The 22,528-nt window shown below is 38.2% G+C and overlaps 2 protein-coding genes across 16 annotated transcripts in view; one reads left to right on the top strand and one right to left on the bottom strand.

The window, feature by feature from the left end:
- SPAG1 (sperm associated antigen 1) overlaps nt 1-12,384 on the top strand; it is a 29,021-nt gene extending 16,637 nt beyond the window's left edge. Inside the window, exons 13-19 of one of the 2 annotated variants that reach the window (XM_081874103.1) lie at nt 1,151-1,303; nt 5,391-5,566; nt 5,900-6,041; nt 6,690-6,816; nt 7,655-7,826; nt 10,422-10,777; nt 10,921-12,384. In XM_081874103.1, the coding sequence (XP_081730229.1) occupies nt 1,151-1,303; nt 5,391-5,566; nt 5,900-6,041; nt 6,690-6,816; nt 7,655-7,826; nt 10,422-10,777; nt 10,921-11,052 (1,258 nt within the window). In that variant the 3' untranslated portion in view covers nt 11,053-12,384. Of the gene's footprint in view, nt 1-1,150; nt 1,304-5,390; nt 5,567-5,899; nt 6,042-6,689; nt 6,817-7,654; nt 7,827-10,408; nt 10,778-10,920 lie in introns of both variants that reach the window. The other variant, XM_081874102.1, reaches the window with a different exon arrangement.
- The window catches only part of RNF19A (ring finger protein 19A, RBR E3 ubiquitin protein ligase), a 55,863-nt gene that overhangs the window by 4,026 nt on the left and 29,309 nt on the right, over nt 1-22,528 (bottom strand). For 8 of the 14 annotated variants that reach the window (XM_081874159.1, XM_081874160.1, XM_081874162.1 and 5 more), the window contains 4 exons: nt 22,271-22,432; nt 21,540-21,753; nt 20,611-20,754; nt 16,997-19,167 (listed from right to left, as the gene is read on the bottom strand). In XM_081874159.1, coding sequence (XP_081730285.1) covers nt 18,477-19,167; nt 20,611-20,754; nt 21,540-21,753; nt 22,271-22,432 — 1,211 coding nt within the window. In that variant the 3' untranslated portion in view covers nt 16,997-18,476. Of the gene's footprint in view, nt 1-4,689; nt 4,946-8,896; nt 9,131-13,618; nt 14,297-15,367; nt 15,463-16,996; nt 19,168-20,610; nt 20,755-21,539; nt 21,754-22,270; nt 22,433-22,528 lie in introns of those variants that run through there. The other 6 variants (XR_014159495.1, XR_014159496.1, XM_081874154.1 and 3 more) reach the window with 6 other exon arrangements.

Here is a 22,528-nt window from a genome sequence, read left to right as displayed (position 1 = left end):
ATTGATTTGAATTGAAGTCCTACCTAGCATTGTTCATATTATTACATAAATGCTTAGAATTCTCAGAACAAGTGCTTCTCCCTCCATTATAAAAATTCCCAAATGTTGGATGTTACTCTTTTATGATATCTTTATTAAAGCTACAGAGTTCTTCATCATATGGGATGAACCATTTGTAGGTAAATTCTGTATATATCAGTATTGTGTATCTTCATGTAGGGGTGACAAATTCAAGTAATATTACTTGTAAAGATAATTTGAACCAAGTAATTGGCAGTTGTGTATATTGCAAGGAGACAGTAATAAATAAATACTTTTTTCAGCTATTAGGCTCTGGGTATACAGTGGTACCTCTAGTTATGGACTTAATCCGTTTCAGGGTGCTGTTCACACCCCCAAAAGTCTGCAACTAGAGCACCTCTTCCACGCATCACGGCGCAATCAAGCACTTACGGGCATGCACACGTGGTGAACCCGGAGTAAACACTTCCGGGTTTGCTGCGTTTGTAAGCTGAAAGTCTGTAACAAGAGTGGAACGCAACAAGAGGTACCACTGTATTTTGTACCTGTACATACTGAATGTTATGCAACTATAACAATCTGCAAGCTATATAGATATAGATACAGATGACAACAACAACTACTAGTACTAATAATAATAATACAATTTATTATTTATACCCCGTCCATCTGGCTGGGTTTCCAGGGATGGGGAATCTGTGGCCCTCCAGAAGTTGTTGAACTCCAACTCCCACCAGCCTCAGCCAACATGGCCAATGGTCAGGGATGATAGGAGCTGTAGTCCAGTAGCATCTGGAGGGCCATAAATTCCCTACTCCTGACCTAGATACTACTTTAAGCGCGATAACCATTAATCCTCTGAGTTGCTTCTCTGCTAATAAGTATCACTCAGTTTAAATCTGTCTCTTATCTATATGATTAATAGACTTTCCTTTATATTGTCCCAATATAAAAAATAATATAATAAAATAGCAATAGACGGCTTGGTACATTATTTCATTTTCCTTCGATTTATTTTAGGATAGGCCCATATCTGAAATATACATGTTTATAAGTGTATCAAAATTCTGCATGTTTTTTCTGTTTTTCTTTCAAGTATTTGTAATAACTTCTGGCCATTTGTCCTTAGTGCACTAGAACTTCATCCATATTCTCTGAAACCTCTTCTGCGTCGAGCAATGGCCTATGAGTCTATGGAACGATATCGGCAGGCATATGTTGATTATAAAACAGTACTACAAATAGACAGTGGAATCCAGGTAGCAAATGACAGTGTTAACAGGTAAAACCATTTATAACATGAACATAACATTGTAGCATACCAATGTGGAACCGACTACAAGCTTCAGTGTCAGTTCATCTAAATGGACTTCATATACTGATCTGTTGAATGGGGACCAAAATCTTTTGTGGCCAGGTGCCTGTTTAGTGATAATCTAATTCTGGATATATATAGCCATATGATGGGTAGAAATAATTAAAAATGGGGGCTGTATACTGCTTCCTTTACTGCATACCCTCCTTTTAAAATTATCTATTTTTTTTGTGCTGTTTTTAGTTGCTTTTATTCTGTTCTGTACATTACCTTGCGATATATATGTGGAAGGTGATTTAGTAAATATGCCTTATTTAGCAGTAGTGGTTTTGATGTAAAATGGTTTGGAGTCACCCAGGTTGGTGAACCTGAGGGAATTAATTATACATTTGTCTGGAGAATGTAAGGATTTCATGGCTGCATGACCACCATGGGTCAGTCTCAATCATTATTGAGCTTCATGCTTCTGGCAAGTTATAATGTTCTAGGGAACTTGATGTGGTCCCCTTATAATGAACAGATTGCTGCCTCACAGTGTTAAAGTTCACTGGGACCTCTAATCTCTGCAGGTGTGGGGAACCGATTTAGAACAGTTTGCCTGGGAATGGATGCATCCAAATGGATTCTTGGTGCTTCTTTGGGAGTTTTCTATTTCCAATGTCTAGCAGTCCTGTTGGACCCCTAGCCTACCTCTAGAATGGGGAAATGACTAGGGCAGTTGACATGATTGCTTCTAAATCTCCACTTCACTTTTTAAAGCCCAGCTCCACAATTTCTGGGATGATTGAAACAGTGACATAGCAGATACATCAGCTAGACACACAGTGGTGAAATATTCAAAGTGAATCCAACCCAACATGGACTAGAGCCCATTTTCAGACTCTTTGGTGGTACTCAGTGGTAGTAGTGATGGTGGCTATTAAATGTTACTGTTCCATCATAATTTGGTCCGTCTGATTTTGGCAAGTGTAGCTTTTCTGAGTGGTGAGAGGGCATTTACCTTACTGTAACTGATTTCATAGAATATTATAAACATATAATTGTAAAGTTTGAAGGGACCACAAGAGACATCTCATTCAACCCCCCCTTCAATATAGGAATCTTTTTGCCTAATGTGGGGCTGAAACCCACAACCCTGAGATTAAGAGTCTTATGCTCTACCAACTGATCTGTTGTGTACACTTGTTTACAAGACATTTCCTGGATGAAGTCGCTCACATTCACTCTGTCTTGAATGCCATAGTAATTGCAGAATCATTATGTGCATTTAGAACTCTTGCTCACCCTGTTATTATGGATACACCAGCTTGTGCATCATTGGAGGTTTGAAGCCTACAACAGGCAAGGATAGATTGTACACATAATAGCCTTATACCTCCAAGGATCTTGCAGCAAGAGGTGGAACGATTGGTTGGGTGAATCAGTAAATGCTTCTTTGAGAGAAGGCAGGAAAGGAAGTTATGGTGAAAAGGTGACTGGCAATGTTTTCTTAGATGCCACCAGTCTGGGCAATTAGTCGTCTGTGTCCTGCATACCATTTTTGGACAAAGTGCTTAAGCATCTAGTGATGGCACCCAGCAGCAACAAATATTTATTACGGTTGTAAACCAGCATAAATGACACCCAAATTTTTTATATTTCTAGATGGTAGAGGGTATCTAGATCCTTTTCAGTCTGGTTTCTTGTTTGGATTTGGGATAGAGACTACTTTGGTTGTCCTGGTAGGTGAGCTTCATAGAGAACTGAATAAGCAAATGGTGTCCCTCTTGGACAGATGATTTCAATGACTGCTGAAGACTTATGTTTTTGCCCAGGCTTTCCCTGACTCATAAAGTTTCACAAATCATCCAGATTTCTGCTTTATTTGCTTTTATGTGTTTTTCTATTTCTTGTGGGTTTAGGTTGTGTTTTTGTTTTAATGAAATATTGTTCCTTTTTAGACTGTATACCATTAGTTTTTTAAAAATACTAAGTGATATATACATACATGTTTTTAAATAAAAAATGCATATAATCTTGTGCAACATCCTTTTCTGTGGATGTAACTCCCATGTTGCTGGGGATATTTGTACGAAGAAGCCTGCATGTATTGGAGCAGAATACCATTGCAGAGGTTTGCTACGAATGCAGCTTTCAAAATGAAACCATTTGGCCTAAACATCTTGATTAATGTACTAATAAGTTCGCTTTATTGCTGTGATAACTGTATTGGCACAATAAATTTAGTTCAGTTTTAGTTTTCCCGTAAATTGATCTCTAGTGTACTGCCAGATTTAATCTTAAGATTTGTACTGTACATTACTGTATTAATAGGGAGCCTTTAAGAAAAGTGGTTTGTTGTTGACCACTCAGTTAAGTGTTTCTTGCACTAAAGGCCAATTATTAATGTACATAATATACCTATATGTCTGTCACCACTGAAAGTCTAATATTAGTTTTGAGGAACCATAATAATAACCCCACTTCACTTTTGGGACACACTACTTGGAAACTGAACTGACATGCCAATTAGGGAGCTACTTACCAAGATCTATTATAAAGGTTTTTTTTTTCTTTCCTAGCCCACTTTGGATGTTATTAAAAAGGGGGTAATCATTAAAAATAATAATTTTCAAGTTATAAAACTGCTTATATATAATAAATAATTCCCTTTTATTTTTGTCACCTGAGATGATTATACATGTCTCTTAAGTGCTATCAGTTTTAGTTCATGTTTTAAGTTTTATTAAATATGGCTCTTGTGATTTCTCAAGATACTATTTTTCCATCATTTCTCCAAACAAGAGCTTAGTTCATAACACTGGAATTTTAATGAGTTTACAGTTGGAGCTTTGTAAGAGTTTAACATTCCAGCACTAAGTCATATGTGCAATATTTCCATTTTATCTTGTATTCATCACACTGAATTATGTTTTTTAATGTTCAATCCACAAAACATTGTAGGCCATACAATGTATTTTAGACTAGCTTGGATAGCCTTTTGTACTGTGGTGGTCTGGCTGCAGATGTAAACTATTTGAAACTAAATCCTGTGATATTTAAAGAAATAAACAGTGTTCATGGCATGTCCATCAGTCTTTGAAAAGTGCTTGAGAGATTTGTGTCTTGATTTGGTTAAACAGAAAATGTTTTATTCCATATTTGCTTTGAGAAATGGTGGGAAGCACCTAGTGTTAATAGACCCACTGAAAACCTTGGGCTTAACATAACTTGCCCATTGATTTCAGTTGTCCTGCTCTGAATATGACTGACATCAAATATCACTGAATATATTTAATTGGGGCTATGTATATTCAGGTGTTTTCTGTCATGTGAAATAGATGAAGTAGAAATTGGAGGTCATAAACTTAGGATTTCCATTCTTTTCATCTTATATTTGCATTTAGATGTTTTAAGAATTACTCCAAATACCTTCTACTTTCTTGCTTCTTATGATGGCTTCTCCTGCGTAATTCTGAACACATGGACTCCCCAGTCCCTCTCTAGGTCTTACTTATGCTTTTGCTTCACTGCTTATTGCTCTCTTCCTGGCAACCCATCTCCTTATTTCAGCTGCTTCCTTCTCCTTCTGGTAATTCATTTTCAGCTTGCAAAGTATTTGTTTCTGCACTATGTGAAATAGAATTAAACTAAGTTGACATAGTATTATAAAACCTGAGGTTTGAAATTTGATTCCTATGAAGTAATTATTGAATACCTCAAAGTATATGTGTGGAATGCTCCTAGCAATACAAAATAAACAGAATCTGATTATCTTGGGGCTGATTTGTGTGTACTATGAAGTGGTCCTCACTGGGTCTGAAAGAGAGAAACAGTTCAATGTGGCTTTCATGCTTGTACTTAGTTGACATATTCAATAGATAATGTTATTGTTACTAGCATTCTAAAGATAACATGAGTATGGATAATAAATAAAATCAGCTTAATGGGATTTTTTTTAAAGATTTTTAAAAACTTGAATGCATACCATTTAAATTGTTGCAGTATTTTAATTACCTAAGTTTACTGCATTTTATTGCCGTCGGTGAAAAAAAAACACCTTGTTTTTCTCTAGGATAACAAGAACTTTAATAGAGGAGGATGGCCCAAATTGGAGGGAGAAGCTGTCCCCGATTCCTGTTGTTCCAGTTTCTGCTCAGTTACATTGGTGGGATGGAGGAAGTGTTACTGCAGAGCCAAAGCAGAAGAAAAATGCAGCCAGGCATGGAGATCAACAGTCACATTTTCCTAGTATGTGTAACATGATTGCTGATAAATGTTTTATTTGAGAAAGCTTAATACTTGGGAAATTCCTGCTAGTAACAAAAGAGCTCTCACTGCAGTGTACTTGCATGGACTGGGGGAGGGAGTTCTTAATTTTTGCTTCCTCTACAACTTCTTGTTCCCCCAAAGCCTGGATTATCCAGTGAAAAGCGTGATGGTATGAACTTGCTCTTAAGAAATAGATCCATACTCTATGAATTCCAGCCTTGCTTTCTGAATGCCGCAAAACTAGTGCATGAATGTTCTCCCTACTCAAGTTTGCCGATGACTGACAATCTCTTTATCTGTTTGGGGAAATAGATGAAAAACCAGAAGAAATGTTCAAGTCACTTAAGAATAAAGGAAATGAATTTGTGAAAAAGGGTAACTATGAAGAAGCATTGATAAAGTACAATGAATGCATCAAATTAAATTCCCAGGAACAGACTATCTACACTAACAGGTAAGGAGAATTTTAAAACACTATCAGATGCAACCCAGCTTATTCAAATCAGCAGGCATTTGTCATTCATTTTAGTGGGAAATTGATTTTGTCCAACTTTAATTTTGTAATTGAAAGCTAGTTTCATTGCAGTTCTGTTATATGAAAGTCTATGCCTTTATATTAAGACGTTTATACTCTGCTATGCAGGGAGGACCATAAACATCTGGGCACACAATTCTCATATTGCCTTTCCAAATAGTAGTCATACCTCGGTTTTTAAACAGCTTAGTTCACGAACAACTTGGAACTCGAATGCTGCCAACCCAGAAGTAGATGTTCCGGTTTGCGAACTTTGCCTTGGAAGTTGAACGTCTGGCGCGGCTTCCGATTGGCTGCAGAACACTCCTACAGCCAACCGGAAGCTGCACCTTGGTTTCCGAATGTTTTGGAAGTTGGACAGACTTCCGGAATGTATTCTGTTTGAAAACCAAGGTATGACTGTATATCAGAATCAAACTTAGGTTGGCCATTTAGCCAGTCTTATAATTACAACCATACACATTTCTTAATATACAAATAATGGAACTTTGAGAATTGGCCTCAGGGTTCTATGGGTGCTACCCTATGTTCTTACAGTGCTTTTTCTTTTTTCTTTTTACTCTATAGGGCCCTTTGTTACTTGAAGCTGTCTCAATATGAAGAAGCCAAAAAGGATTGTGATCATGTTCTTCAGATTGATGACTCTAACATAAAAGCTTTATACAGAAGAGCTCTAGCATACAAAGGATTACAGGTAAGAAAAGAGTTTTAATATAATATAATAATAATAATTTATTATTTATACCTTGCCCATCTGGCTGAGTTTCCCCAGCCACTCTGGGCAGCTTCCAATCAAGTGTTAAAAACAATACAGCATTAAATATTAAAAACTTCCCTAAACAGGGCTGCCATCAGATGTCTTTTAAAGAGAAGATAGCAGCTTATTTCCTTCACATCTGAAGGGAGGGCGTTCCACAGGGTGGGCGCCACTACCGAGAAGGCCCTCTGTCTGGTTCCCTCTAACCTCACTTCTCGCAATGAGGGAACCACCAGAAGGCCCTCGGTGCTGGATCTCAGTGTCCGGGCTGAACGATGGGGGTGGAGACGCTCCTTCAGGTATACTGGACCGAGGCCATTTAGGGCTTTAAAGGTCAGCACCAACACTTTGAATTGTGCTCAGAAATGTACTGGGAGCCAATGCAGATCTCTCAGGACCGGTGTTATGTGGTCCCGGGAGCCACTCCCAGTCACCAGTCTAGCTGCCGCATTCTGAATTAATTGCAGTTTCCGGGACACCTTCAAAGGTAGCTCTTAACTTGCTCAGTGTTAGCTATAGCATAAATGATAACATTTAAATTATCAAAAGTTTGAAGGAGGGAGAATTCCTGTTGTTTGAAGAAACAGAAATGGAAAAATGCTGACTGCTGATTTAGAGGAACACTTTGTGGTAGTCACATCATCCCTTGACATAGTCTTAATGCCAGTTCTTACTATGTTTTGCTATGTTTCATATTTATGAGTATTTGTAAATTTTGTGATATTTCCAGCTATTCAGTTTATAAGGCCCATAATCGACTTTTTAAACATTTCAGAACTACAAAGCCAGTATTGATGATTTGAAGAAAGTTCTTCTAATAGATTCAAATATTGATGAAGCAAAGAAGGAGCTGCAGGAAACAACACAGTTGCTAAAACTGAAAAATGAGCATACAGTCAACGGGCAACAAAAGCAAAGGAAAAAAATTGAAATCCAAGAGGTATTCAGTAAAAAAATAATCATGTACTGGGCGTATAAGTGTGTAAGATTCAGACCTCCTTATGAAATGTCTGGATTGAACTGCTGAGTTCTCAAGCACTTTGTGGTAACTGGCAAGCTAAGTAAGTTGTGCAAGTCAGTTGTAGACCTGCTGGGTGTGGGGACTCTTTTCTGAGAAAATAGTGGAAGGCTAGAACCAGCTAGTCAATATCTTTGCAAATCATGCTTAGGGTCTTCTGGGCTTGTGTTTTATTAACAGGATCCTGTTTTGTTTGATGTTATAAACAAATGTGACTAGCCACCAGCTGATTATCACATGGTAAACACCATATTAAAGTAAATAGTTTTGGCTTACTTATTGCTTATTATACAGCAGTCATAAAGAGAATCCCATTACAGTACTAAATGAAGGTAGTTTAGAATGTTACCTATTACATCCAAAGTATTTGTAATGCTTAAAATCTTGGTGCTATATTTGAATTTAAAATGCCCTCTTAGTCCCATTGCTTCCTTTTCTATATTACAGGTAACTCACAACTTGTTTGCATTCAGTTTTATGTGCTTGGCAAATTTTCTTTAAAAAAAACTGTAATTGTGAAAATTGAACCACCCTGAGATGTTATGATCAAGAGTGGTATATTAACCATGTGTTCATTTTCCTTTTCACTCAAAAAGGGGTTCCCAATTAATGATAAATGCCAAGAATGTTTCCCCCCCTCTAATTAAATGTTTAAATTTTGCCTCCAGTTTCCTCCTTTGTGCATATAAGAATCTATCTGCTGTGATCGTATATTGAGATAATATTCCAAAATCCTTTTATTATGTATCCATTGGCCCACACCCAGTTCTGTATCTTCAATTTCCACTTCCTGTTGTATTTGCCATGTTTTTTCAGCCTTATCTAGTACTGACTCTTCCTTTTGTGTTTCTCTTTCCAAAAAGAATGCCAGAGATTTAATTGCTTTATCCCTAGGATCACTCCAAATCATAGGTCAAATTCTTTCTCTCTCAATTCCATCGATATCAGATTATCCAGATCTCTCTTCATTTATGTCATTTTTGTTTTCCAAAATCTTACCTTCATTTCTCCAAACACTTGTATAGTGGGTACTTCCATTTCATCAGTTGTTCCTTCTAGTTTTGCCATAGTTTCATCTCTCAGTCCTGCCAGTTCTCTGTCATCTTTGCCTCTATATAATTTCTGATCTTAATTTCCATTTCATTAATCTCTGGTTTAATTTCATTCCCCATTTTCATTTTCTGTGAAGCTTTATTATTATTTAATTTTATAATGTATCTAAAACAGAGAATCCTAACAGATTAAAAGATGAAAAACATAACTATAAAATAGGAATGAGTAGCACGTTAGTGTTTACTTGCACTTTATTTTAACTATCAACATTGTAATGCACTTGCCGTTGAGTCAAGATTATTGTTGAGTGATTGAAGGACAGCAAAAGCCCAAATCAGCAAGTGGACAGGGTGGAAGCTAGAAGGAAATGCCCTGGATCAAGGGCCACCAACATTGCTTTGCAGGTGCACACGTGATCACCAAGGGCTTCCCTGGCATCTGCAGGGTCTCCTCTCCTCCACTGAAATTACTGTATTGGTCCAAATATAAGCTGCACCTTTAAAATTGGAGGGAGTGGGGACGAAAAGAACCAAAATATAAGGTGTTCCTGACTGCATACTGGGTGGCGGCAGAGCTGTGCTGCTTTGCCAGCGACCTTTCCCCTTTCTCGCTCTCTCCCTTCCCAGCCTTGGGGGAGAGGAGGGGGGACTGCACACAGGATGGGCACTGCTTTGCCGCTCTCTGGATGCATACCATAAGGTCGCAAATATAAGCCACACTTTTAACTTTTCATGGTCGGAGTTTGGGAAAAAAGTGAGGCTTATATCCAGACCAATATGGTAGGTCTGAAAGTAGCTTTCTGTTGTAGCTAGTAGAATGTGTTACAGTGTGGGTGTGATGCCCATGGCAGTTTCCCTGGTTTGCAGATGTGCCCACAGGCCTCCAAAGGTTGGTAACTCTTATCCTAGACTCAGCCCAGTCTCTCCGTTCTGAACAAAAGTTTTTTGATGCTGGAGTTAACATTGAAACTGTTAATAGTCCCTCCCTCAACCAACCTCTCTGATTTTGTAAGTGCACCAGTTTGTTTACTACTTTTAGTATACGCTGCTCTGATCGCAGACACCCCATCATATGTGCAGCCAGCTATGTGGAAGTCAGTTAAACATATAAGACACCTGCACGGCATGGGCATGCAGAGGATGAACATGAGCAAATAGGTGAAGCCAGACATAATTTTTTACATCCTTTTTTACCATGCAGTCAGCACCCCACTGAGAGGGATGGAGCCACCACAATCAAGCTCACCTATGTTATAATCTGGCAGCTGCACATGTGAACAGGGTCAGACATTGAATATATCATTTTGATGGTGCCTAGGACAGAATTAAAATGTCTCTTGGGAGAAAGATTTTCATAATAATTTCTCTGACTGTGCTCGTGCTTATCACAATTATGAAATGTTACATGTTGCATACATATATCAAAACCAACTGGGCATGTGGTTATTTCTTTGTGAAGGTGAATGAGGAAGAGGAAGCTAGAGAGACCTGTACTTCAGAGAAGGCTACATCAAATCATGACAGCGCTAAAGGAGAGACTGACGCAGTGCCAATGAATAGTTCAGAAAAACTCATTATTTCAAAGCCATCTAATGCCTATGAATTTGGTCAGATTATAAATGTTGTGAATGTCAATAAGGACATCGCTGCTTGTGCAGAGCTCTTGACAGCGATTGAGCCAAAAGATTTACCAGCCCTTTTAAGCAACAAACTAGAAGGAGACATTTTTCTGCTCTTTATCCAAGCCCTGCAGTCGGATGTATTTTGTCAAGACCCTGGACTGGTGTACCAGCATCTTGTCCACCTGAGTAGAGCAGAAAGGTTTAAGGTAAGGAATTATGGCATTTGCTGTCAATTATTTCTGAAAATGTGCATGTTTATGAAATGCTAGCTTTTACTAGGCATTTAGACAAATACCATTTGCAGATAGTATTTATAAATGCTAACCACACATTTTTTTCCCCTTTTCAGATGGTGCTAACACTACTTAGTAAGAACGAAGTAGAACAGGTTCAACAACTGTTTGATTCTCTTTCCAAAGAGGAAAACCAACAATTTTCTTTAGATGATCTGAAGAGCCTTAAGAGAGACTTTGAACTTTAAACAACTTCATTTTGGAACTGCCTCTAGCATGCATTCCCTTAATGCTTGTAGGACGGGCATATAAACTATGCAGGCTTGCATGAGGTAAAGTCAGTCTTTTACCTGGACTGTTCAATATGCTGTACATTTTTTTTTTACAGTACTTGCACACTGAAAAATCTGCTCTTCCGTCTTGTATATCTTTTATCCTACAGAGTACACATGCATGGCTTTATAAGTAATGGGCCTATTCACTTACCATTTTGTTCCTGCAATTATACAATGAGATTGGGAGCACAGGACTCAGGCTTGCACATTCCCTTCAGAGGGGAGAGAACACATGAGCCAGTGAGGACATGGTTCTCTGGGGCAAATCAACAGTTTCTAAAATGTGGGTCTCATATATAACAGTATATCTAATAATCAGAATGTATTCAGTGACATCAAGCTGTATTAATGGGGCTGAATATAGCCACCTATGTTGTATTCCCTTTCTTGTAATACAGGAGAGTCTTCTAAAGATGCTACTATTTCAGAAATGTCTTTGGACATGTAGCAGAATTGATGGAGAACATCTTGTACAAAAGTTCCATTGACAGAATGGAAATTGTGCATCATTATCTTTCAGTGGGGCTTATGCCGAAAAACAATCCTAGTGCATTTGTGCCTACAGCTGCTCTGAACCCGGCCTTGGCTGGGGAGGGCGGGGTATAAATAAAATTATTATTATTATTACAGCCTTCATTTTTTTCCTGCTAGTCACATCTAACTGCAGTGCAGCTGAAACCTACCTTTCTTTCCATCAGTCGCCGATGCACTTGGACAAACACTTGCATCTAGCTCCAATTCTGTGTGGCTTCAAAGGAAAACACTGGCACACTTCTTAAAATTCAATGCTAACTTAAATATATGCAGTAAAATGCTTTATGGCACTGAATGTGTAAAGTTACATCCGCACTTTGGTAAGCAGGTTCCAAGAAGGGACAGTTTGGTCGTCTTCTACTTTGTGTCTTCTAGGTATACAAAAATCATTTTATATGGCTTGTGGACTACTGGTGAACAGCAAAACGGGAGCAGGATAGACTATGTTGTTAAATGTTTTAAAGCAATAGAACTGTTATATTTTTAAACCAGAGACTCGTAATTTATTGTTAGTGTGCATATCAAATTTTATTATGGGAGGGACTGCTCAGGTACTTGCACTATTTTGAAGGTGAAATTAGTCAGTGACTTTCCCCATTATTAAATAACCTATGTATGACATTTCTGTTACCTTAAGACTTTAACCTGGTTGAAAGTTGTTTCCTTGAAGAACCCTTACAGGAAAATATTTAAAAATAAATATATTTGGCATATTTGTGTTTTTGCCTTTTCATTGCCCTAGCGTAGCAAGGCAACAGTTTTAGGATGCTTTCCACACTGGCAAGATACTTTCTAGAAGACTGCAATAATTTAGATATTGTTGATAAATTGGGAGCATAAAAGTCCCCATTTCATATTTAACGCTTGTTAATTGCCCAGTCCAAATGTAGGAATGTCCTCTGTAATAATTTGGTATCCTCTGATAACTGGCTACCTCAGTTCTGTTCTCTGTCACATATAAGTTTCTAGCTCATTTTTAGAGGTCAATTCAAGTAATAACAAATAATAGATATTACATTTCAGTTGCATTCTTAAGTAGGAAGAGGCATAAATTCTCTAAAGACAGCTCTCTTGCATAACAGCTTCTATAGGCAGATTCACATTAGAAACCTATTTGTGAGGTGAAGTTAGGCAGTGTCCTATAAGCCCATATACACAAAAAATTTAGTGTAGCAGTTCATCTGCTCAAGCAAATCATGCTTAAGGCAGTTTTTCACTGCCATTTACTACAAGCAGTATTTTCTTGTTTTCCTTGTATATGCTTTCTGGGGCCTAGGCTTAGCTTGGCAACCTGAACCATGGTTTCAGCAGATATGTTAGTTAATAAAATACTGTCCACCGTTATAAGCAAAACACTTAATTTTGGTTTGAACTACCAGACAACAGCAGAAGTCTACCTACAGATTTAATTTTGAAGGGTATCTGTACCTGAATGATTTCTAACTTAATGTATAGTGATGAACATTATCCTAGTACAGTGAAATTAGTTATTTTCCCTATTAGGTTTCATTTATTCATATCATATATTGTCTATATCCTTATGTGTGGGGTAATTAGTATTAAACATTACTTTTTAACTGAAACAAAAAGACACAGTTTACCAGGATCATATTCATATGAAACTTTTCAAAATCATTTTCCATCTTCAGTATTTTGGTAGTTGTCACTTGACCACCTTGTCAACCCTAAACTAGTTTTGTTCAGGGCTCTTCCATGGACACTGATTTGTAAATAGGTGCAGAGTACCTAAGTGGTATGGTTTGCTTCCTGGAATGCTAATAGGTTTACATTAAAATGCTACTAGTGTTCTTAATTTAGAACTTAAGTAATTTTAGCTTACTCATCCGTTGATCTCTTGTTCATTTTCATCTTAAACTGAATTAACCTCATCATTGCAGTCTTATAGTTAAGATGTGCTTTTTAATTAACACAAACACTCACTTGATTTGGTATTTATTTAAAAGCCTTTATGTATCACAATTATTTCAAAAATATGTATGTTGTGGCTCTTAAAAGTAGAGATTAATATTTCATGTACAGCCTAAAGAAATATCTATTTCACCATATAGAAAACCTCTTTCTCTTAGAAAGTCAAAGAGTAACATTTAATTTCAGTATTTTCTTCTAACTCAATCATTAGACTAAGACAAGGAGCCTATTTCCTTTGCTCAACAAGTTATCCTGACTTGCAGCAACACAGTCATCTAAACATCCTGCAACTTGCTCAAGGTTGGACAGCAAATTGTCCACTGAAGTAAAGATTCATGTGATGGCAAGCACACAGAGTTCTTACAAAATTGCTATATGTAGAATAATAAATGCTACTGGTGTGCATGAATTGCTACTTATATATTTAGCATAGCCATGTATATGAATACCTACAGCAATTACAGTAGATATCAACAAGTGAGACCTATTACAGTATATCCTTACCCAGTAACAGAAGTGCTCCTTTTCAGGAATCCAGGCAGCTGTCCATGCCTTCCTCCAGAACACAGTACTGTAAACAGCTAAAGGAAGCCAGCCCAATTCCTGACCTTCAACTTTGTTTGGCTTTTCCAACTTATATAGCATTTAAGAGGCTCCTGCCAATGATCACTGAAGAAGCTCAACTCTCATTGGGCTGTTTAAGGAAGATGGTCCCATTAGGGTATTTGCTTTTTAGATGTTTTGTACTTCTGGAACCTCTGGCTTCCCCAAGCATGCTAATTTCTCATTTCTCAGTAGCCCCACTTTTGATTTTGAGTTCACTATTAAGAAGAATAAGTCCTATAATTAGATGTCATCTACACAGGAATGTTGTAGAAGGCTAAAAAGCCCTAACTCCAGAGAAGACCCACTCTCTGAAAGCTTGTTTAGAATAGAAGTCTTCCACAAAGTAACAGAAATAAAACAAGGTCAGTAGAAATAGCCTCAAGGAGCTGGCAAAGACTGTGAGAAAGGGCTTATAGTATTAAAAGCTCACAGTTGATCTAATATTCTATGGAATTGTAAATGCAATGCATATTCCAGTTTTCCATGGACTTGTTCCAGAGTCTGGCAGGTGACTCCTAAAATTTTAAAAATCCTTAAATCCTGCTGCCAATAGAAAACATGAATTTAGAGATGGCTACTAATAGTCCAGTGTCAGTCACAGATCCTTGCTTCATGCTTCCAGTCCCTATCTGTCCACATATTCCCCATTGCTATATCCTTCACCAGTATGCAAATATAGACAAAGGTGCACACATGCATAACTTACTGATTCTATCAACATATTTAAATGCCAAAAAGTGGCATGCATATGCTGGTTTCTGGAAGTACTGTGCCCATGGTTCTTGCAGCACAGCCCATCTACCTTCCTGCAGCTAACCTCCCATGTGAGGTGAATTAACAGCACTGCTTGAAATTCAGCCACTGCTACTGATTGGTTGAAAGTGAGTTTGGAGAAAAGATAGCAACAATTACACTCTACAGAGAAGAGGGTGTATTTAAATGGGCCTTTCAAGCAGAGCTTAAATGGAGACATAGACACTGGAAGCCAAAAGCTATGCAAATGAACCTTGTATTAACACTGTCTTCCCATTTGAGGAAGGATGATTCACAACCACAGGTACGAAAATCGAGTAATAGAAATACTGAGCTTTCATAGTTGCTTAAAAAGAATCCAAACCAAGAACTGCAAGACTCAAAACTTAGTGCACTCCAAAGGAAATTCCATAACTCCTTACATTTAGTCAGGTGTGGAGTACGAAGAGAACACATGAGCTTTTTTCTATCTTGGCAGCAGCTTCTTTCCTAGCCTGGGCCCTGCAGTCACACAGAAGTATGAGTGAATTAAAAAGATTCAAAAATAATGACATCTACACATTACAAACCTTCCGCTATAGTGGTTCATAAAGCTAATTCTTTATAATATGTGGAACCTATGATCGTACTTAACAGCACTGTCAGATCAGAGCAAAAGACTGTTTCCAACAGTGGTCAATCAGATGTTTCTTAGATACCTTCAAGTATGGCCCCAGCCCTCAGGTGCTTGTCACCAGCAACTGGGATTCAGTAGTACACTACTTCTGACCAAGGAGACTCCCATTTAGTTTGTTGGCTAATTGACATTGACTGATAGGCAAGATTCATGGAGAAATTATTTATTTTCCCTTTTAGTCAGTGGCTATCACATCCTACAGTAGTGAATTCCTTAATTATGTGGTATGTGAAGTACTTGCCTATCCTGAATCTACTTTTAGTGGATGACTCCAAGGTCTTTGTGCTTTGCAAAGGGGAATAATTTGTTTACCTACCCTAACCATACATTTTATAAACATCTATCGTGTCCCCCTCCCCTCTTAGTATTTTTTTCCTAAACTAAAGTTCCTAACAGTTCAGTCTTTTATTTTTCATAAGGTACTGCATAATAGTTGGTCAGTAAATATATGGTTGCTGCAGCAAAGGAAATAACTGGGAGCACATACATACCATTATACCAAACCTGACTTATGCCATCACCACTCATATGCTATCAGAAGTGAAACTACCCATTAGGAACTCCTACATCAAGCAGCTGTAAGGATGTTTTGATCATTTTGCAGTATCTGACTAGGAACAAAGTAATTTTACAAAATTCCTACCATATTATTATTTTATTAAGTCTTCTTACCCATCCATCATAAGATCCCAGGGGGTGCTACACTGAATATACAATTATAAAAACAAATAAAGCAAAATTATAAAACACTCTTTAAATAAAATGTTCAGGTCAGGTTTCCAATTAAAGTTTAAAAAAGATGGCAAAATATGCCAAACTTTCGTTTCCAAGTTTACATTTATCTGTAGGATAAGACATACAAAAGTATATTACACACTGTGTGCCATAAAACAGTTTTAATGTAGTAAAAAATACTTACTGGAAATAAAAATAAGATGCTATATTGAATACTTTCTGTGAAATGTCACAGGAGAGATTATTTGCCCATGTAGCCCCGTATTGTGTACTCTGGTTGGCAGTAGCTCCCCAAGGTCTGACAGACAGACCAACTTCACATTCCCTGCTACCAGATCTTTTTAACTGGAAATGCCAGAGATTGAACATGACATTCCGCATGCAAGGCATGTATGTTCTCCACAGCTGAGCTATGCTTCTTGTCCTATATTCACCACAATAAACTATTTCTGATGGCCTCAGCCCTACTTGATTAAGTAGCTGAGAAGGGAGAGGTGAAAATGCAAGGCACACTACTTTTGGGGGCCATTCTTTGAAACAGCTATTTCATCCCACACCAATAGTGTATATGCTTGATCTCCAGGCTAAAGGTTCTTTGTTCAAATGGACAGAAGACAACCAAAATAGTACTCAGACATTTATTTCAGGTATGCAGTTTACACACATCATTGAGCAAAAGAAAAGAGCAAATATACAAATATTGTAACAAGCGTTACCAAATGACGTATCTGGCACTAGTGTTATAAGCCGATTAAAGAAACTGGTGAAGGGAAGTCATGGAAGAGGGCTGCAGCTCTCAGCAGCCGTCTTCTCATACAACCAAACTTTCAGTAGCACCATAATGGCAATACTTACAAAAAACACAGAACAAAAACTGGAGGCTATTATGCGCCAAGGATAATCTTTTTTTTTCTTTTGGGGGAGGGGCAGAGGGCACATATCATTATGGATTGTGTAGCAAACATCTAACAGTGCAGACGCCTGAGCTAGCTTCAGCTTATGTTTAGCTGAATATCTTCCATAAGGAGGATAACATGGGAAAGCCCCAAAAGCCAGCCAAATTTGAAGCCCAAATTTTGTATATGTGCAAGCTCTGCACTGTGCTTTATTTCTGTGCATGTGACTCGCAAAAGGGATGTCAGAAAAGTTATCCACTAAAAGCCTGAGTGAGTCTTTGGTAGGCTAATACTTCAGTATTATGATACCCATTAATCTACCACAGTCAGTTGATTTTCTGAAGTTTTCCTTTAGCTTCCAAAAAGGTGGCAAGAGAAAACATTCTGGAAAACTGTACAGTGAAAGCATCAACAGACCAGGCACTTAAACCCCCAGTCTTTTCCAAAGGCACCAAGAATTAAACAGCATAACTGAAGTCCCCTGGGTGAAAGGCGACTATATCAGCTTCACTATAATGGATTACAAATTAAAATGATCTTAAATTTTACAAAAACTTTTATACAGCATATCATAACCTTACCTTCTGCTGTCAGTTGCAAATATAATTAAATTACCCCCACTTGCTTGATAAGGAGACGTCACCTTGCTACCTATCATATATCAAGTACCAGTTTTTCATACTTAAAAATTATATTAAATGCCATAACCTTGCTCAAGGAACATTGTGTGTCTCAGCATTGCCTAGAACAGATTACATTCTGTCCCAAACAATATTAACAGCACTGAAATATTTGGTATGGTTAATGCAACTTATTTTTGCTAGGTGCTATTCACCAGAGCTTGAAGTTACTGCTGGGGACTTGAAACCACTTACTGCATTTTTACATGATATCTATTACCAAGTGGTCACTTCTGCAATTGACACGAGTCAGCTTTTGCCCCTACCCAAATGCAGACCTTCAGCAAAGTTATGGCAATAATACAAAACATCAACATATTCATTTCGTTGTAATGCACTTGTTTACACCTTCATGTCACTTCACATAGTTCTGCAACAGAGTTCCACGCAAAGCATTCTGCCTTAATAGAGATATATAAAATGTAAATTGCATTGAAGCTTTGCTTCTGATGGCCGCTGAAAGTTACCTGACCAGCTAACAGAAAAGGGCTCTTTAGTGGTAAATACATTTCTGCAGCACTTACAGGTTTAAATCTCAGTCTGAATTGCAGCATTTAACTCCACAGCGTGCTGTGAATGGTTGTTGTTTGCTTCTTTCAGTGTTTCACCAGTACCCATATCTGCAACACTTGAAGTCCCATTATAAACACATTCTTCAGCAATGTAACTCAGCTGTGGAGCCTCTGAGTTTGGAGCAGCTGGAATCAGCAACGAATTGCCACTTTGGTGTGGAGAGTTTTCTAAACGGTCATTTTCTACCTCTGGGAGAATGTTAACCGTGGTAAACCGGGTATGATAATCGCTGGAACCATGGCTACATGAGGTTTTCATACTCTCCATATCAGAGCAACTAAACTCAGAAAAATGACTTGAGTGGGAATCAGCTACAGATGGGATACTGTCACTGAGGGAGGGAGAGTCAAATTCACTGGAGTTTGTGCTTTGTTGCTCTAATAACTGAGCATCCATGTCCTCTCTGGTCTCATTTATCTTCATGCTACTCTTTTTTCTTAGTTTACCTTTGCATTTTTTCCCTGCCGATGCATCTTTGGACCACTTGGTGGCACTAGATTTGTTTTCTGATAAGCAGGCTGACGAACAACCAGCGTTACTTTGACCTGCAGAACTACCATCGTCAACACTACTGCTGCCACTGTTGTGTCTGAATTTTGTGGGCTTTGATTCAATGTCTACTTGTACCTCCATACTGCTGCTATCTCTAGAAGGGGGAGAAGAGAGAAGTATTCATTAAAAAAATGTTTCAATTTGTGAAATTAAAAATGGAAAAATGCAATTTAAAAGCATTTTAACACAATGCAGTATAGCTTTAGGAAAAAATGGCACTAAAAGCCTGGTGACTCATTCTGCTAATATTGCCCTTAATAAAATGATGTAATACAATATAAACACAACTATTTCAGGTGCTGAAACATTGCCCATCCCTTTAAGGAAAAATGAGCCACTATTATTCAAATATAAGTTTAGTTTCTTTTTTTAAAAAACTGCAGATATAAAGCCTTATGAACTGCAACTGATTTATGTGTTGAAACTCTGCTTTAAGAAAATAATTAACATATCAGATTTCTCACTGGACCTATGCACATAATCCATTATCTTCACTGTTCACTTAATGGATCAGTTGCAGTAGGGTTTTGCCTTGGAAGTTCTTGTCACAATCCATTTTAGTCCTTGAAGTGTCATAGGACTTTCCACTGTTTTTAGTACACATATCTAAAAGCACATTATGAGAACTTCTTCCTAACTTTAATGTGCCATGGATCCACAAGCATACATTCCAGAAGCCCATCAACCATTTGTAAAAGATATCCAGAAAGAAAACCATACAGGGTTGGATCCAGACATGCCAAATGGAAAAGGATGAGAGGCAATTTTCAGCAATTCTCCTTCCTCCTGCAGCCTGCCAAAAGCAGTTTAAGAGTCAGAGGACTATCTGGAGGCATTGGGGGGGGGGCTGCAGGAAGAATTGGTGGAAATCACTGCTCCTGTCCAGCAGGAAGTCTCTACAAGACCTCAGTCCTTTCTGTGAATTGAATGTCTGAAATTCACAGGATAGCCAAGCTGGATCTACCTTTACCAAGCTTTGCAAACTGTGGGAGGTGGGGAAGATATAAAGACATCTTACACCAGTTTCTCAATAAAAAAGAAATGTGCAAATATAATTTTTAAAACCAAGCCAGGAAAAAAATTCTGCCAAGAGCTTTTATTTCAAGGCAAAACAGATGCACTAAGTGGACAGTGAGGATTTTGGATAGTTCTAGCAAGAAATCTGATTGACAAAGTTACTTCATAAAAGCAGAGATCCAAAGCTTTTTTAAAAAATGAATTTAACAAGGTTTTGTATCTGCAGGTCAAGAAAATTATATTTGAGTAATAGCAGCTCAAACCAAGAAGAAACTAAAAATCCCACCACCTCCCTGGCTCTGAAGGACTGAACTTCAGAAGGGTGGGGCAGAAATTCGATAATAGATAAAAAATATTGTTACATCCAACAACAATCATACCAGAAATTTCAAAGAAGGGGAATTCATTAATGCTGCTTTTGCAGACTACTACAAGGTATGCATATTGAATATGACATCGTTCAATTAACAGAATTGAATAAGCTGCATTTCTATTCACATTTCCACTACTTAATTCTTACCTGTCCAGTGGGATATATGAATTTAAAATGGATCCAGCCATCGCTTTGGTGCTGGCGTTGTCACTAACTGTTCCTAAACTAACAGTGCCCGACTCTCCACTCAAACTGCACCTTTCCTTCTGCACGTCTGCTTGAACTTCCAACCTTGGGGAGAAATTCAATTTTAGTTCTGTTATTATCTTTCAGCTTTCATATCACTTGGGAGTCTTTTAGAAGCTTCTGCTTGCAAGCTACTCACAGGCATGTGGCTAGAGAATGAGACTCTTAATCTCAGGGTCGTAGGTTTGAGCCCCACAATGGGTTGGATGATATGGACCTCATGGTCCTTTCCAACTCTACAGTACTATGATTCTATTATCTAGTTGGCTACTGTCAGTGCAAAAGCTTCCCAGACTCCAAAGTCCCATGTTTAGACAATATTTTCTTGTTGCCCCTGAAGCCATACACATGGTAGAAGGTAGAACTCCTTATGCTATTTTGGTACATTGCTCACTGTAGTTGAGACAGAAAACCAACTACAGAAGAATAGCACTATTTGGCCAAAAAAAGAGGGGCAGAAAATATCATTTATTATGAGCCCAACTCATTTCAGAAAAAAATCTTCTCTCAAAGCCCCCCTTTTTAGCAACAGTTTAGACACACCAAACACACTGCACTAAATTCTGTTGCCATAAACTTTCGAAGTGGCCTATGTAATTTGTAGCACCTGAACTTCCTTCCCTTCCTTTAACTGCAATTGAGTAATCAGGGATCAGAAAGCTTCTTTAATCCATGTAAACAAAGTAACTGTTTTTAGACTACATGAGATCAAAATAAAAAAGTATCACATCAGAACGTACAACACGAAAAAGTTCATCCTCTCAGAGCTAACTGTAGTTTGTTTACAAAAGCAGACACAAAAACTGAACTTTGGACACAAATTATCTTACCTGTTAAAGCAGTTGACCATTGCACTTCCCGACAGACTCCCTGTTATACTGGCTCCAGCCAGGGCCATAGTGCTGGCAGTTTCGCTCAGATTGTCTCGAATTGCTCCCATTCTGTCCATATGGCTACCACTTGCACTCAGGCTTCCAGTCAATCCTCCAACACTTTCTTCCCCTATGCTGGGGTTATTACGTGCCTCTGCTACTGATGTGGTATCTAAATATGAAAGGTAAAGGTAAAGACACTTAAACTCGGGACGTAAGGGAGAAACGTGCTAAGAGGAAAGCACGGTTGGCAAATCCACACCGTGATCAACTCCGACCCAGAAACCAATGTCCCCACTGTGGAAGGACATGTGGATCCAGAATTGGCCTCCACAGTCTCTTACGGACTCATTGTTAAAACCGTGTTTATGGAAGACAATCTTACTCGACTACGAGTGACTGCCAAAGAAGAAAGATCTAAATATGAAAAAGGTGGTACTTAAAATTAATAGGAAAAGCATTTCACTGAAACTCCTTCAATGTAGAGAAAGACACTGCTCTTGGAAAAGCTGGAACAGTGACTACTAGGGTTGCTGCTAAGCTTTTCCATGTGTCCCAAGAATCTGGGTTAGTGCTGGTCCTAGACTGATATAACTACAATGTCTGCAAGAAGAGAGCATGTATATCATCTATCAATTCAAGCCATCAACTGAAGACATTGAGAAGAGACTGGAACAGACTTTCCTTACCTACTGCTGCATTTGTTCCACCAACAGTTATATCATTTTCATCATCAAATTCTATTCTGACACCCTTTCCATTGCCAGCCGATACACCGCAACCTCCGCTTCGGCAGAGAGAGATAGGAACTACTCCATAGACATAGGCCAACATAATCGGGACACCAATTCCTGCAATAAAAATGTAGAACACTATAATCAGTACAGAGTTGTCATGTTGTGTGATATCTCTGTTTGTCTGTCTGTCTGTCTGTCTGTCTGTCTGTC

This window comes from Podarcis erhardii (genome assembly GCF_964252035.2).
Source record: "Podarcis erhardii genome assembly, chromosome: 8".
Classification (NCBI taxonomy): domain Eukaryota; kingdom Metazoa; phylum Chordata; class Lepidosauria; order Squamata; family Lacertidae; genus Podarcis; species Podarcis erhardii.
This window is presented reverse-complemented; position numbering and strand designations above follow the sequence as displayed.